A 16657-nucleotide genomic window follows, 5' to 3' on the forward strand; every position below is an offset into this window, starting at 1 on the left:
GATACTCTGCCCATCTGGGGCATTGCTTTGTTGCAACCTGAGCCTTTCCAGTGCCTGAGGCCAAGGCCATGGAGCCATCCTCAGCACCAGGGCCAACTTTGCTCCAGTGGAGCCTTGACTGTGGGAGGGGAAGAGAGAGATGGAGAGGAAGGAGAGGGGAAGGGGTGGAGAAGCAGATTGGCGCTTCTCCTCCATGCCCTGGCCGGAAATCGAACCTGAGACTTCCACACGCAGGGCCGACACTCTACCACTGAGCCAACCGGCCAAATAAAATCTTTTTTTTTTTTAATTTTCTTTTTTTTTTAATATTTTATTTATTGATTTTTAAGATACATTTATTTATTTATTTATCCATTTTTAGAGAGGAGAGAGAGAGAGAGAGAGAGAGAGAGAGAGGAGAGAGAGACAGAGAGAGAGAGAAAGGGAAGGAGCTGGAAGCATCAACTCCCATATGTGCCTTGACCAGGCAAGCCCAGGGTTTCGAACCGGCGACCTCAGCATTTCCAGGTCGACGCTTTATCCACTGCGCCACCACAGGTCAGGCTATTTATTGATTTTTAGAGAGAAGGGAGAGAGAGAGAGAGAAAGGGGAGTAGCAGGAAGCATCAACTCCCATATGTGCCTTGACCAGGCAAGCCCAGGGTTTCGAACCAGCAACCTCAGTGTTCCAGGTCGACGCTTTATCCCACTGCGCCACCACAGGTCAGGCAAATAAAATCTTTTTTTAAAAATCTGTTATGCTTATGGCTAACCCTATAACCTTGAGCCAAATATTTAAATACCAGGTTCAGTCTGCACTCATTAAATTAGCTCCCCTAAATATAGTTGTGTCAAAGGATTTTACGTTTTTATAATATTCCAACTGGCTCGTTAGTGCTTCTAAGTCTAGCATTTGACAATCTTCCACCTAAGACTCGCTTCAGGTTCTTGAACTCCAAGGCCCTACCAAAGCCCGCCCCTCTTGCACCGCCCAGGATGACGTCATCCACCGAGGTCCCTAATGACATCATCTCCCCGCCTGCCCGGCTCTATCCTCCCATTCTCCGGAACCTACAACTCCAGCACCCGGCCTCCGGTTTTAGGTTATTTTTTTCTTCCCGTAGCCCGAATTCCTTCCCTCCCATCTCCCCACCTAAAGCTTTCTACTCTTCCTGCCTTTCCTCAAGCTAGCAATTTTCGGTTCTTTCCGCTTTCTCTTGGGCAAACTACTCAAAATCGTTTACTCTTAATTAATCGCCTCCCTAGCCTGCTCTTTAGCTCCTTCCTTCTAAATCTCATTACTGGCGTGCGGCCTCATTCGGCTGTTTCCGCATCTTGCTACCCGCCCCGACGCCACCTTCGGCTCTTTCCGGATTACTGCAGTTCCTTGTTTCCATGTCCCGGTCCGCTTCGGCTCTTTCCGGCTTTCTGGGTCCGCCCACTTCTGTAGCTCCACCCCCACCAACACCTTCGGCTCTTTCCGTCTTTCCCTGTCTCCCGCTCAGCTTTTTTCGGCTTTTTCCGCCTTCTCTCGCTCTCACTCAGCCTTCGGCTTTTTTCGCCGGCCTTCGGGAGAGTGGTCTGTACCCCTCTCTTCCACGTGATGCGACCTCCGCCTCCTAGTTCCCCCTCCCACCTCGCCCTTCCTCCCTTCTCAGCCTCCCAGCCTGTCCAGGCCTCGCCGCCATTTTGTGTGAATTTCTGACTGCGGCGGGGGCTGGACAGCCGGGGCACCGAGGGAGGGCAGGCAGACAGACAGTCAGCCCGCTTCTCTCTCCCTAAAATCCCTTTTTTCTTAACTCCCCCCTCGCTCGCTTTCCTCTTTCCTCCTCCCCCCCCCTCGCTTGCTCCATCGCGCGCGGCCCGCGCTAATTACATCCAACCACCCACCAGTGTCCGTATACCCCGGGTGTCCCACTCCCGGGCCCGCGGGTGTTTTGGGAGGGGGGCTCTCGCCCCAATGAGAGCCCCGCGCCCGTGAGCGAGTGACCCAAGGGACGGGCTGCGGAGAAAATAGGCGGCGAGCGGCCCACCGAGGCCTAGGCCGCGCGGCTTACGAGGAGGTCGGCGCAGAGGTGATTCCGAAACCGAAAAAATATATACCCGTTCCTATCAGGAGCCCTCAGAGCTGAAGTGTGCCCCTCCCGCCACGCCCAAGCAGTCCTTTTTCGTGCATTAACATCCCCTCCCCCCCCAAAGGAACTATGGAGGCCGCGCCCGGGACCCCCCCGCCGCCGCCATCAGAATCGCCGCCGCCGCCATCGCCGCCATCAACGCCTTCGCCTCCTCCGTGTTCCCCCGACGCCTGCCCGGCCACCCCGCACCTCCTCCACTGCCTCCCGCTCCCTGACGACAGGTCAGGCCCCCGGCCCGGCCGGGGCAGCGTCCCCGGGGGGAGGAGGAGGAGGAGGAGGAGGAAGGGGGGCTGCCGCCATGTTGGGCCGGGCCACGGAGGAGGAGGAGGAGGAGGAGAGGGAGGAGGAGAGGGAGGGGGAGGGGGAGGGGGAGGGGGGGAGGAAGGGCGGGGTCGGTGGGTGTCTCTCGCTCGCTCGCTCTTTCTCGCTTGCTTTCTCTCCCGGCCTCATGCGTTCCCCCCCCCCTTCGCGGCGCTCGCCCGCTCTCCCTCGCTCTCGCTCTGTCTTTTTTGGGCGCCATGCTGAGGGGAAGGTGAGGAGGCGCCCCCCGGACCCCCCGTGCCCGCCCTGGGGAGGGGGCGCCGGGGGGCGCTGCGGAGGCCCACGGGGGGTTCAGGCTGCCCCTGCGCCCGGAGCTGGCAGCCACGGGCCCGCCTGCTGGTCGCCTGGCTTCAGGGAAAGGGAGGGGGGAGGGGCCCCCGGACCCTTTTTCGGCGCGGGGGGGGGAATCTTGAGCGACAGCCCCGCTCGTAGGGGTTTGGAGTTGGGGGTCTCCCAGCCCCCGGCAGTATCCTTTCTCCTGGGGGAGGTGTGCCTTACCTACTTGAAAAGGAGTCCTAGCTATCTTAGGAGGCAGAAAATGGGGCGTCGTTCAGTCCTTTCTCCATCCCCCTGCTGGGGGTGTTCCAGGAGGGGCTCTCTTGTACTTTTTTTTTTTTTGGCGGGAGGTGTTTCCTAGCTTTTCCTAGAGGGCAAAAGTGGGGGGATCGCTAGTCCCTTTGATGGCAGCCCCGGCCTCTTTTGGGGAAGAAGACCCTTTCCCATGTTTTTCCTTAAAGGGAGGGTTCCTTGCTTTTTTTTTTAGGTAGGTGATGCGGGTTTGGGGGGGAAGGGGGAGCGGGAGAGGTTTGGTGTCCCTGCCTTAACTGGAAGAGGAAGTTGGTCCCCTTTCTTCTGGGGTTCCCTCCTCTTTCGGACTGAAATGCGGCGCCATCCCTTCCGGGAGAGAAAACGAGGGTTCCTTGTGCTTTGGCACGGGTGAAAGAGAGCGCCCCCCTCCCGCGTATTAAGTGCGAAGTGGGCTCGCCCCACGTCCCTCTCTGGAGGGCGGTAAAGGGGCCAGCCCCACGCTGTCAGGGCTGGGTGAGGGCCTCGATCTCCTGCGCCAGCACAAAGTTGGGGAGCAGGGTTCGCTTACCCTTCCCCGGGAGGACGGAGAGCTGGAGTGGGGATGATTTGGAAATAAAGGAGGGTTTCAGCTGGCAGGAAAGCGCGTGTTGGAGGGGTGGGGAGGGGAAGGGAACTCGCTGGACAGATGTCTGCCCGTTGCTTCCCGGGCTGGGGAGTCGCCGAGGACCCTCCCCGAGGTAGGGGTCTCAGCGAGGGCTTCCCTGCAGGCACCACGGCCCCTTCTCCCCGCTCCCACCTCCCCGTTTCCCTTTCTCCTTCACAGACCATACTTTGCATTTTAAAAGAAATGCCACCCACATTCAAAGACACAAGTGCAGCAGTTTGGTGAGCTTTTACAAAAAAAAAATTTTTTTTTTTGGTTTTGTTCTGTTTTGTTCTAATTAAATGTATCGTCCTGGGAATCGCAGCCCATCGCAGCCTGACTCCAGTTCCAGGAAATAAACAGATTAGCAAAGGTCTGTTCCGCTAAGCCCACCTTGGGCTTCCTGGTCCCCTCTTGGGGGCAGGTGCTTTACTCAAAGGTGCTCACAGGCTTTATTCGACCTCTAAGGAGTTCTCTTATGTCAGAAGTGTATGTCTTACAATGGGGGGATGGTAAGTAGCTTCTTTTATTGAGTAATTCAATTATCTCCCTCTTTTTGTCCCTTTCTGCCTGCCTTCCTCCTCGCCTTTAGATCAAAGTGATGCTTGAGAGAGTGAATTTATGTTCAAATCAGGATTCGAACCCTGTTGAGCCCTTTTAGACTTGCACATCCTCTCATGGTTTAATTTTTAAAGTTTGATGTACACAGTTTTCTCCAAAAAAAAAAAAAAAAGTGTGTTACTGTAACATGACAAAAACCTATTTAAAAGGCCCATGTGTTTTCAAGCCCTTGGTATATCCCTCCTGTCATCTCAATTCATTACTTTGTCTCCAGCCTTCATCTTTGAAGAAAGTGGATCCTTCCAAGTCCATTTGTAGGAAACAAAGTTACTGAATTTGATTGATGATACTTGCCTTCAAGTTAATGCTCTCCCCTCTGTCCCCACTCCCCAAAAAAGACTGTTGTTCAAGTAGACCCAATTTTCTCATTTTACTCCAATGTCTCTTATGGTGATGGACGTTTAAATTAAGCAAGTCATTTGTAAAGTACTGTTTAAGCACCAAATCTGTAAAGTGTGTCAATACCCAATCTCTTCTCCTTGTCTCCACTGTTATTTGTTCGAAAGCACATGCCTGACCATGAAAAGTTGATGCAAACGTGTTACACGCCCAGTCATGGTGGAGAGAACACTTCCTTCAGCTCCCAGTCCCCCTCTCCTTCACGTACAAGGAAAAAACAGCAACAGAAATGACTTGCAGAATGAAACACTATACTTCTGATGTGTTTTACAAGCATAAGTTCTCCTGTTAAAAGACAAAACACGTTGAAGTTCCATTTTCCCCCTTGCCCACTTTTGGTCCCTGACATACTTTGTTAGAGAAAGCTTTTTAACACACAGCCTTCTTCCACTCCAAAAGCTCCTATTTCCTTTTTTCCGTTCTGAGAAGAAAAAGTTCACTCATGTTCAGATGAGAAAATGTGTAAATTGCAATTCAGTGGGCCACTTGTTCTTCCTCTCAATGTGTTCACAACTGCTTGGAAGTGGTGGTCTAGGTGTGTAAAGTCAGATGTGGGAGGAAGAAGTGTTCACACACTACAGTATCCTGCAAAAAAATGTCTGAAGCACAAACTGAACACACTTTTCCAGTGCTCAGGGTCAGCTGAAAATGAATTGCATTTGAAGTTTCCCCTCTAAAATTCCTCCTCTAGGAGCCAAGTGCAGAAACTGGATGCTAATGGATGACCTTCCAAGTTTCAGGAGCTACTAAGTTGTAGAGGGATACAAACTTTACTTTGAAATGTTAAGGAAATGGGATTTCTTTTTGTCTGAAAATTTGAGCAATTATTTATTGAACTTAAAAATATTTCCCTAAACATTTATAAAGTACTCAGGCATATTAACACAAGGGTTTATTGTTTTTTCATTCTCAAAAGAATCTCATGTATCAAATCTGAGAAACCCCAGTAATTATGTCAAACTGTATTTTGATAGCCTTTGTTTTTGAAATGTCACAGTACTGCCTTTTTTCTCCCCAAAACTGATGTACCAGTATTAAAATTCAAATTAATGGATGTTGCAAAAAAAAAGGAAAAAAAAGGGTGTCACTTAGAATCCCTGATTTAACAGGAACTCTCACATACTTGTAATCTTTAAAATTTTTATATGCTCTGGGGAGAGGTTTACTCTGAAAGCAAATAAAAATCTCCCAGTAGAAACAAAATCAGTTGTGACCAGGAAAACTTGGATATTCTGGTCTATCTCCCAGATAGGGTTTCAGTTTGCTCTGAAGGTTTAAAATGAGTTAAACACGTCAAAAAAAAAAATTATTTTTTTTAATGTAGAGCTATTTTTGAAAGCCACAAAGGTGACTTTTCCTTCGCCAGGATGGCTGATCCCAAGGGAAAAACTGTTTTGCACCTGTGGATGAAGGCTTCCCAGCTGTTGACTACCTGGCAAGTTAGAGATGAATGGTCAGCTCTGAATTTCTGTCCAGTTGAGTATAGACAGTTACATATTGGGCTGGTTCAGTAGTTTAACTTTGATAATGCCTTGACTTCTCCTTTTTCTTAGATATTATCTCTTCACTGACAGGAGAGAAATGGATGTCTCAGGGTTCCCTTATTCTGTTAACTTGTGTATATAGAGTCCCAAAACCCTCAAGTGTAGGCCTGATTCAGTTACAGTAAATACCTCTGTGGTGAAAATTGCTACTGAAACTATTTCCTAACCTATGTAGATGTGTTATATTCCAGAGAACCTAATTTTGGTCCCTGTGGATTAAATCCTTTAGTACCGAAGAGACTGGTTCTGACCCAGATTAGGAGTTTAAGTGACAGCAAATAATTCAGAGCCAATAGTGAAATGGCTGAGTTTCTAAGTGAACAGGCCTGTACTGTGGCAGCATCACTGACACAATAAGGAGAGAAAAGGATGGTGTCTGATATTTGTGGCACTTGGTATTTAATAAGCTGATTCAAGGACCCGCAGCAGCTGTCTGCTCAGAGGTGGAGGGGATCCTGTCAGAATCAGTGGTTTGAGGCCGGTTTCATAATTGAAACCTGATGGAAAGAGCGTACAAGCTGCCTCATTGTCCAGGTGGCGTATAATGTTCATTTGGATGAATTAAGGTACATTGTTTGAGGGGAGCCAGATTTCATGGGTTTGGCTTTCTAAATATCGGCCTGCTCTGCTGTAGACCCCTTTTGCTTTTGGTAGTTCATGGAGATGCAGTCTTGAAGGCAGTGTATGAGGTCTTTTTTATTCATTTAGTAAGGATGTGAGGTTACGTGGGCAGTTTTTAAATAAATTTCTAACTCAGTTGTGGTGAAATGAACATCCTGCTGTTGGAATAATTGTGTAGCAGAACACAGGCTCTTTGCTCAGAGCATAGTTTCCTTCTGGTCAAATTGCTCTGGTCAAGGTATATGAGAAGACCATGTACTTTTTTTGTCATTTCATATGTGTGTGATTTGGTGACTCAGCTCCCTATTTGTAAGGCAAGTGGTGGCGTCTTCAGAACATCGGAGGGGCAACAGGATATGAAGGAAGAGTGTGGGCTGTGGAGGCAGATAAGCTTATGCTCAGGCCTGGCCCTGCCCGCAGTGTACAGTGGGCTCTGATAACGCTCACTTCTCAGGGTCATTGCTGCCAAAGAAGAATAACACAGGACACTCAGACAAAGCCTGCATTCAGTGAGTCTTGGTTTGTGTCCCTGTTGTCCCTCCTAGTGAAAAATTCTAATTAGAAATTAAAGTTGGGTATGTAAACAGAAGTAAGAATATCATATGTATTTTTTAAGGAAGTCAGTTTATCTTTCATTTTGTCGGCTTCTGGTCAGCTGATTCAAAGGTGAGGAGCCAATTTGTGTTGAAACTAAGTGGAAGCCATCTTAAGGCATTTCTTGCTTGTGTAATGTACTCATAGATGCTAGAACAATCAGGCTGTTTTAAGCTTATGCTGACTGCCTTCCTGTACTCATTTTGCAGTTAGGATCTGAGTCAGTGCTACAACCTTGGTAGGCCTCCTGAGAACTGGGAAAGCAGGGCGGTAGCATCTCACACACTGCTAGCCAGTCACGACAGTGTAAGAAGTCCTTTACCCTCTCCAGAGCCTCTCAGAGAAAAGGGCCAGGTCTCTCCCAGCTCCAGGATTCTCCGACCCCTTGGTAATTTTGGCTGAGCCAGTTAAGGTTTTGTTCGTCCATTCAGTAGCCAGGCTTGTCCCGTGCTTTTCTTGGAACAGAAAAGTTTTTGGCGTGTGTGAGGAGCCCTTCTCTCCTGAGGACTTTAGAGTCAGGCAGAGGTTGGTGCCTACTTTCCCAGGCCTCATGTTTCCTCCCTATGTCTGACTTGATTTCTGCAGTTTCTGGCCACAGTAAAGAGTTGCAGCTACTATTGCAGCTCCAGATACCCAGCTGCAAGGTAGATCCTTTAGAAATAAATTGTAAGGTTAGATTAAGTGGCTAATCCCAGGCAGATCCATCAGCAAGAAGCTTAGTACCTGGTTCCCTACTCCCAGTTGTCCCTGTCCTGAGGTCCCAGAAACTCCAGGGCCATAAAGCTTGATAGAGTACGGGTGCTAGCTGTCCCTGCCACACCAGGATTGGCTCTCTTCTAGTAGAGAGAGGGCAAGGAGTGGGGGAGGGCCATGGATGTTGGAGGCAGGCAGGCCAGAAGTGACTCGTGAGTCAGTCCCCTGGCCCAGAGGTGTGACAGTGCCCAACTGTCATGTGAAGATTAGAGATTACCTGCCAGAGGCCTTCTGAGTGCTTCTGCATTGACTCATGCCAGCTCTATGCTGAGAAACTGAAACAAGTGAAGTCACTTGTCCAAGGTCACAGAACTAGTGGGTGTGCAGGCAGAGTTAGAACCCTGGTAACCAGTACTCAGAACTGAGCTCTATACCCATATGCCGTCCTTGATTTCTGCAGTTTCTGACCACAGTAAAGAGTTGCAGCTACTATTGCAACTCTTGGGTCTGGTATATTTTTCAAACTGCCGCATGCAGCTGTGAGTGGGGATGTGAAGTCCATTTATTGATGTGTCTTGTATTTGAAAAACAAAGAAATGAAAGAGGATATAAAAATTAGAGTACGGCAATGGTTAAATGTGACATCATGAACCTTGAGAGAAGTGTGAAGGAGGAGATGTGGGAAGGTCAGGATTTGAAAACCACTGCATATAGAACAAGATTGGGCAAACTATGGCTCTCTGGCCCTAGGCAGCCCACCTACCCGGTTACTGTAAGTTTTATTGGTACACAGCCATACCTATCGGTTTCTATCTTCCGTGGCTGTTTTTGTGCTCAACAGCAGAGTTCAGTAGTTGGGACAGAAACTTCCAAACCTAAAGTATTTATTTACTCTCTGGCCCTTTAAGAAAAAGTTTGTGTTGTTGCCTGACCAGGCAGTGGCGCAGTGGATAGAGCGTCAGACTGGGATGCAGAGGACCCAGGTTCGAGACCCTGAGGTTGCCAGGTTGAGCGCAGGCTCATCTGGTTTGAGCAAAAGCTCACCAGCTTGAACCAAGGTCGCTGGCTCGAGCAAGGGGTTACTCGGTCTGCTGAAGGCCCACGGTCAAGGCACATATGAGAAAGCAGTAAATGAACAACTAAGGTGTTGCAATGCGCAACGAAAAACTAATGATTGATACTTCTCATCTCTCCGTTCCTGTCTGTCCCTCTCTCTGACTCTCTCTCTGTCTCTATAAAAAAAAAAAGAAAAAAAAAAAGAAAAAGTTTGTGGCCCTGGCCAATTGGCTCAGTGGATAAAGCATCAGCCCAGCATATGGACGTCCTGGGTTCAATCCCTGGTTAGGACACACATGAGAAGCAATCGTCTGCTTCTCTTCCCCTTCTTCTCCCCTTTTTCTCTTCCCCTTTTGCAGCCAGTGGCTCAATTGATTGTCAGTCCCAGGCACTGAGGATAGCTTAGTTGATTCGAGCATTAGCCCCAGAGGGAGGTTGCTGGGTGGATCCTGGTCAGGGCACATGTGGGAGTCTGTTTTACTATCTTCCCTCCTCTCACTTAAACAAAAAAATTTTTAAAGTTTGCTGGCCCCTGCACTGGTATGATGTGCCCAGTGCCTGGTGTACCTTCACGGCAGCTGTGGTCATTTTTGTTGTGATTGAGGTGGAAAAGAATGGGAGGAAATATACATATTGCCTTTAAAGTTGGCCCCAGAAAGAATGGCGTGTGCTACTGCACCTCCGGGACCTGCTGCAGGTCTGTCATCCCTGTGTTCCATCCCTTCTGATGGATGTAGACACTCAAGCCTGGGCTTTCAAGCTTTTAAATTGAAGGGATTTTCGTTCATTAAAAGTAACTGGAGCCTGACCTGTGGTGGCACAGTGGATAAAGTGTTGACCTGGAATGCCGAGGTCACTGGTTCGAAACCCTGGGCTTGCCTGGTCAAGGCACATATGGGAGTTAATGCTTCCTGGTCCTCCCTTCTCTCCCTCTCTTTCTCTCTCTCTCTCTCTCTCTCTCTCTCTCATAAAATGAATAAATAAAGTCTTAAAATTAAAAAAAAAAAATAACTGGAGACTCTTGAAGCCCAGTATAGAAATGGATCATAACTAACATCCCCCACATGGCCTGACCCAAGGGAGCTGGGCCCAGACACAAGTGTCACTTGACTAAGTGTCTGTTGCAGGTGGTTTGGAGTATTGCCCTCTTCATTTTCTTAACAGACACAGGGCTTAGGTTTCCTTGGGATTTCAGGCCCTGCCATTGCTTGGGCCACCAGAACAATCTTGGGAACTGCAGCAGCCTCAACAATAAAGGTGGGCCAAATCCCTGAGGTGGGGGAGACTGATGGCCACTTTCGCCTATTCTGTTGATACACTGATCATGGATGGTATCTCCTCAGTCACCCTCTGGCCAATCAGAAAGCCCCAGTAAACACTTTGCAGCTAAGACAACCCCTCAATGACCTCATGAGAGTTTTGTGATCCAGGTTGCTGCCTGGGAAATGGTCCAATATCTGTGTTGATGAAATTGACAAAGAGGGTGTGGGCACCACCCAGTCTGTACCTGGCCCTGTGCTGGGAAACTTGGGGGTGACTGCCAGTCTTTCTTCTCGGCCTCCAGGAGCCCACAGGTGACCAGAAGTTAACAAATAGTTGTATACAGATAATTGCAGGGTTTTTTTTAAGGTTTCAAACGTACTTTATTTCTTCAGTCATACCATATTTAAGGGATACACAGTGCTTTCACTTGTTATCAATTATGAGTTGGCTTTGAGACAATTCATTATTACGCCAGCTGGATGACACAAATCTCTCCATTCCTTTGGGATAGCTCTGCCAATAGGGGACAGGCTCCATTCTATTCCAATTTGTGTTGCTGTAGAGGTCCACATAGCAATACGGAAAGTGACCCCACTAGCTAATCCAGAGTTATGGAAATCAGGTGTCTGTTTCTGGTGAATCTGCCTTGCCATTGTCTGCTGAATGCTTCCAACTGGGAGACGATTTAGTGTGTTTTTGGCCAATGGAGACATTGTAAAGCTGGAGACAGAACTGCAGCAACTGCAGCTGCTGGTTTGTTGGAACTTCATGTCAAGTACCCTTGCAAAGAACCAACTGCAGTTTTCACAAGAAACTCTTTAGAAGTGTATGGCGTCCTAGGCAGGAAGTCTTTTTTTTGTTTTTTGTGTTTTTTTTTTGTATTTTTCTGAAGCTGGAAATGGGGAGAGACAGTCAGACAGACTCCCGCATGCGCCCGACCGGGATCCACCCAGCACGCCCACCAGGGGCGACGCTCTGCCCACCAGGGGGCGATGCTCTGCCGCGACCAGAGCCACTCTAGCACCTGGGGCAGAGGCCAAGGAGCCATCCCCAGTGCCCGGGCCATCTTTGCTCCGATGGAGCCTTGGCTGCGGAAGGGGAAGAGAGAGACAGAGAGGAAGGAAGAGGTGGAAAAGCAAATGGGTGCTTCTCCTATGTGCCCTGGCCGGGAATCGAACCCGGGTCCCCTGCACGCCAGGCCGACGCTCTACCGCTGAGCCAACCGGCCAGGGCCTAGGCTGGGAGTCTTTCAAGAGGAAAATATTAGTACTTTGTCTTGGTTGAATGGAATAAAATTAATTCTTCTATGAAAATTATAGACAGAAGTCTTAGTTGACTAGATTTTTCTTTCTGGAATAATAGACATTTTGTGTCCTTGGATCTGAACCAGCATCTTTCTAGCTTTAAGCAATCTTACGCGTGGTCAGCATGAGAAGGTTAAGAAACTTTGTTGCTGAGAAGCAAATTTCAGGGGTTGATTGTCAGGAGAAACTTGGATAAGAGAGATTACCTTTATCAAGCACATGAGCTGTTTTCAAAACGAGTGGGAATGGAAGAAAAGCTACTCAGGCAAAGACTATGACACTGAATTTCTTGTAGCAGGCCAGGTTTTTTTCTTGGTCAGCTTGTTTGAAGTACAGAAATGTTTTGTACAAGTGGTTTGCATGCTTGGTTGGACAAACCCCAGTGTGGATGCGCACTTGGGGGTGAAGCATTCCTTCTAGCATTTAGGGGGCTTTGAATTTCTTTCCCTTGGATTCTCATTGCTTTCTGCTCATCTTGGGAAAGTCCCATTTTGTTTTTCACTGGGATTCCTTGGGCCATTCTGTGTACCGCATAGTCTCTTAGTGACCCACATGTCTTTGTTCAGATTTTTAATGCCCTAATTCCCCTTATTTGATTGTTGGAAGGACCGTATGTATTGGCCTCACGTCTTTGTATAGGGATAATTTTTACTCCAAAGCATTTATTTTGGGCCTGGTTGGTGCTATGCGCTTGACTCACATGGTCTCGGAAAGTCTTCCCACAAGAATTCCATTCATTCTGGAGGAACGACCACTGCCTTCTCTTCACAACTGAAATGGGAGCCCAGAGTGTTTAAGGAACTTGTCTCAGTACCTTACTTTGGCATTTCTTGGGATACTGTTTTATTTAATGTTTTCTGTATCTATGTCTTACTTTTTCCAACTCAGTTATAAATTTTAGGGGAGCAGTTATTTTGTCAGTTGGCCTAATTAATAAATTACACTTCTTTAAGTACTTTCTAATTGTTTCAAGGGTCGTAGTTAAAAGCTGGACCTGGATTTAGAAAGTTCTAGACACAGGTTCTGGTTCTGCTGCTTCCAGCATTGACCCTATGGGCAAAAATTTTCATCTCTGCACCTCAGTTTTTCTGTGAAATGGACTACTAACGAATTACTGTGGAATAGGTTAATGGGTTTCAGTAGAAGTGGAGAACTCAGCAACCTGGTGCCTGCAGGGAAGTTGCTACCACAAAATGTTTGGGATGAATGCTTCCTTCTGCACTCGGACTTTCTAAAACTCTCGAGTGCCCACCCAGGCAGTTGTTTTTTCTTTGTTTTTTTTTTTCCCTGGCAAGTGCTGTAGTTAAAGAAGCCAGGGCAGAGAGGTGAGTCCTTAGTGAGGAGTGGTAGAGGCCCCCACCCAGGACTCTAGCTCCCTGCTGGGAAATTCACTTCCTTGACACTCTCCATCTTGCTGAGATTATTCCTACATAGGGCATCTTTTTTTAAACTTTTTATTATGCAAATTTTCTAACATATTCAAGGGAAAAGAAAATGTCATCATAGATCACCAAATATTCTTCATCCAGCTTCAACAGTGATGTACACTCTGCCAGTTTGGGTTCATGTCACTTACCTCCATTTTCTTTGTGCACATTTTAATGTAGATCCGAGATCTTACCTCACTTCACCTGTAAATTCTTCAGAGTGAACCTCTAAATTAAAGATTTTTTTTTTTTTGTATTTTTCTGAAGCTAGAAACGAGGAGGCAGTCAGACAGACTCCCACATGCGCCCAACCGGGATCCACCTGGCACGCCCACCAGGGGGCCATGCTCTGCCCATCTGGGGCATCGCTCTGTTGCAACCAGAGCCACTCTAGAGCCTGAGGTAGAGGCCATGGAGCCATCCTCAGCGCCCGGGCCATCTTTGCTCCAATGGAGCCTTGGCTGCGAGAGGGGAAGAGAGAGACAGAGAGGAAGGAGAAGGGGAGGGGTGGAGAAGCAGATGGGTGCTTCTCCTGTGTGCCCTGGCCGGGAATCGAACCCAGGACTTCTGCGCACCTGGCCGACGCTCTACCACTGCGCCAATTGGCCAGGGCCTTAAAGATTTATTTTTAACATAACCAGGCTACCTGACTGGCAGTGGCACAGTGGATAGAGCGCTAGCCTGGGATCATGAAGACCCAGGTTTGAAACCTTGAGGTTGCCGGCTTGAGCATGAACTCATCCAGCTTGAGCGTGGTGTATTGGTTTGAGTGTGAGATCATAGATATGATCCCATGGTCACTGGCTTGAGCCCAAGGTCACTAGCTTGAGTAAGGGGTCACTGGCTCAGCGGGAGCCCCTCAGCCAAGGCACATATGAGAAAGCAATCAATGAACAACTAAGGTGCCGCACAAAGAATTGATGCTTCTCATCTCTCTACCTTCCTGTCTGTCTGTCCCTGTCTGTCTCTCTCACAAAAGACAAACAAACAAATAAAACCCATAACACTATAGTCATACCTAATGAAATTAGCACTAATTAATAACTCCAATACCCAGTTGGTTTCAGATTTCTCCAGTTGGCCACACTGACTTCTGGCAGTAGGTGTGTTCATCTCCAGGTCCTGGCACTGGGCAGACTGTCCTGCTCACATTGAAGTGGCGCGTTCAAGGTGCTCGTGGTAGGGCTTCTCTTCTGTCATTGGTCTGTGCTTGCAGCCTGGGTGGTGTCCGTGATGTGAGCATGTTACCATGGAAATGGTGTGATGTCACAGAGCCAGTTTTGACCACAGCTGGGAATGTTGAGGGAAAGGGAGACATAGCCCATTTGCTCTTGATTTCTGGTCGATGAACCTAGGTTGTAAGGACACTGAAAAACATGTGTAAGACCCAGAAGTTTATTTCAAGAATTTTCATGCCTCTGAAAATCCCTCAGTGAGATTCCCCTCCTGGGGTTGCTTCGCATCTTAAATTGAGGGAAGGTCTCTGGGGCCTTCCTCAGGCACGAGCCCTGAGCAGATTTTCTAAAGGAAAGTCTTTGCTCCTAGTAAAGGATTGTCCCGCCAGATCGGATTTGGGTTTCCTGAACGTCTGCATTTAATCCTGTCCTTAACCATTTGAAGAGGCAAAGTCTCCTTGTAATTTTTGTAATTTTGTCCCTAGTTAATGGGTCATTCAGAGCCTACTCAGGCAATTTGTTGAGAGTTTGGACAGTTAATGATCCTAACCCTGACCTTCACATTAACCTAACTGCCTCTTGTCAAGGGCTCTCATGATCATCAGGTAATAGTCACTGGTCTCATGAGTTTACATCTTTTTTGTTGTTTCTCTCTCCCTCGCCCTCTCTTTCTCTTTTATTTTTTTGGTATTCCAGGTGGATCCACAAGTCTAGGCACCTTTCAACATCCAAATCTGTTTTCTAGAGAATTTCCATGTTGACAAGCTTTGTTTCTGTAAGGCACTTTGTTCCTTCTGCCTGGCGCTCAGTCTCCCTGTGCCTTTCCCTCCTGGTCAGCTACTTGGTTACTTTCTGGTACCACTAGATTAGAGCTGAGGAAGGGGAGATGCGCATTTGTCAGTTTCTTCAGGATTTGTTGGGAGAGGACCCTGGATGCACAGTTGGATCAAGAGAAATGGGACCTTGTTGGCCAGCACTTAGCAGTGGTCCTTAAGGGAAGTTGGCTATAGCTTTTCTTTAGAGAAAATGCTTCCCAATTTGCATTCAGCCAGTAATTTAGGGTTCTGTACAGAGGTACACTCATGCTAGCTAGTCCTTAAAGCAGTGCCTACTGTTTGTCTGGTACTTTGTGCCTGCCCCTGCATCAAGGTCTTTATCCATTATTATTATCTCCTTTAACCTTCACAACCCCTGGAAGTGGGTACTAGTTATCCCATTCTATGATGAGAAAACCAAGGCTGAGGTTATGTGTATTGTGAACAGTAGGGAAGAGGAAGAGTTAGTTGAGTTATTGGTCTGCAGGAAAAAGTCAGATGTCCAAATCTGTAGGGTGGTGGGTAGGGCCAGCCTACTTTGAAACAGTAAAAGTACTGTTTTTGCCAAGCCCATGGTTTGAATTGAACCCAACATGCTTCTGTGACCTGTGCAATTGGCTGGATAGACATTCCTTTGACCCAAAGGTGGAGCTGGCTGTTACCAGCTCTGTGTCTAGCAACTTAAATGCCCCAGAAGCTTACAAAGGCAGATCTGACTCCAGGCAAAGTGCTGGCCTCTTTCTTGGTGACTGGCACGCCGGCCCTGGTGCAGCCATCCTGGGGCATTGCTCTGGGAATAGGTGTTCTCTGCCCAGGCCAGCACTGCAGGGTTTCTCCCACATGCTGGTCTCAGGAGGGCTTGGCAGCTCTTGATTGAAATGATTAGCACAGTGGGGCTTCCCCCACTTTTCTTGGGGGATTATGTCACGGTCTATTAAGCGTGTTCCCTCGGTATTTAATCCCGCTCTGACACGGATTTTGCTAGCAGCCTGTTAAGTGGTGCCACTTAAACCTGGTTGCTGTTTTGTGGAGACTGCCTTTGTGCAGCTGTGTCCATGGCCCACAGGGTTTCTACCCTCTGTCCCAGTTGCTTTGATTTTCTTTCTGTTGAATATTCGAGTCTGAAGAAAATAGACCCCATATTCATATAGGATGTTTAGCTGGGACTCCACTGTTAGCAAAGGGCATCCCTTCAAGTGACCTGGGGTTAACCCAGGGCTCTGAGGAGTTTGAGAGTATAGTGTGGCCAGATGTCACTGAGAATGCGCAATGGTCAATTGAATATCATCATCCCAGTGTCCCTTCTAGTTATCCTGGTTCATAAATCACCGGAGATTTTTTTTTTTTTTTTTTTTTTTTTTTAGAGAGAGAGAGAGGAAGGGAAAGAGATGAGAAGCATTTATCATCAGTGATTTTTTTTTTAATTTTATAAATTTTAATTTTTATTTTTAAAAAATTTTTTTTTACAGAGACAGAGAGTCAGAGAGAGGAATAGACAGGGACAGACAGACAGGAATGGAGAAATGAGAAGCATCAATC

At 47.7% G+C, this 16657-nt stretch overlaps 1 protein-coding gene and 1 pseudogene across 5 annotated transcripts in view; one reads left to right on the plus strand and one right to left on the minus strand.

Moving 5' to 3' along the window:
* Window positions 1-779: 779 nt before the first annotated feature.
* Window positions 780-16657, plus strand: part of ZC3H4 (zinc finger CCCH-type containing 4) — a 51019-nt gene continuing 35141 nt past the window's right edge. For 2 of the 5 annotated variants that reach the window (XM_066271714.1, XM_066271718.1), the window contains exons 1-2: window positions 780-1082; window positions 2179-2335. In XM_066271714.1, coding sequence (XP_066127811.1) covers window positions 1001-1082; window positions 2179-2335 — 239 coding nt within the window. In that variant the 5' untranslated portion in view covers window positions 780-1000. Of the gene's footprint in view, window positions 2055-2178; window positions 2336-2542; window positions 2647-16657 lie in introns of those variants that run through there. The other 3 variants (XM_066271715.1, XM_066271716.1, XM_066271717.1) reach the window with 3 other exon arrangements.
* Window positions 10835-11110, minus strand: LOC136328875 (cytochrome c oxidase subunit 7B, mitochondrial pseudogene; annotated as a pseudogene).

Source organism: Saccopteryx bilineata, chromosome 3 (assembly GCF_036850765.1).
Source record: "Saccopteryx bilineata isolate mSacBil1 chromosome 3, mSacBil1_pri_phased_curated, whole genome shotgun sequence".
In the NCBI taxonomy this organism is placed as follows: Eukaryota; Metazoa; Chordata; class Mammalia; order Chiroptera; family Emballonuridae; genus Saccopteryx; species Saccopteryx bilineata.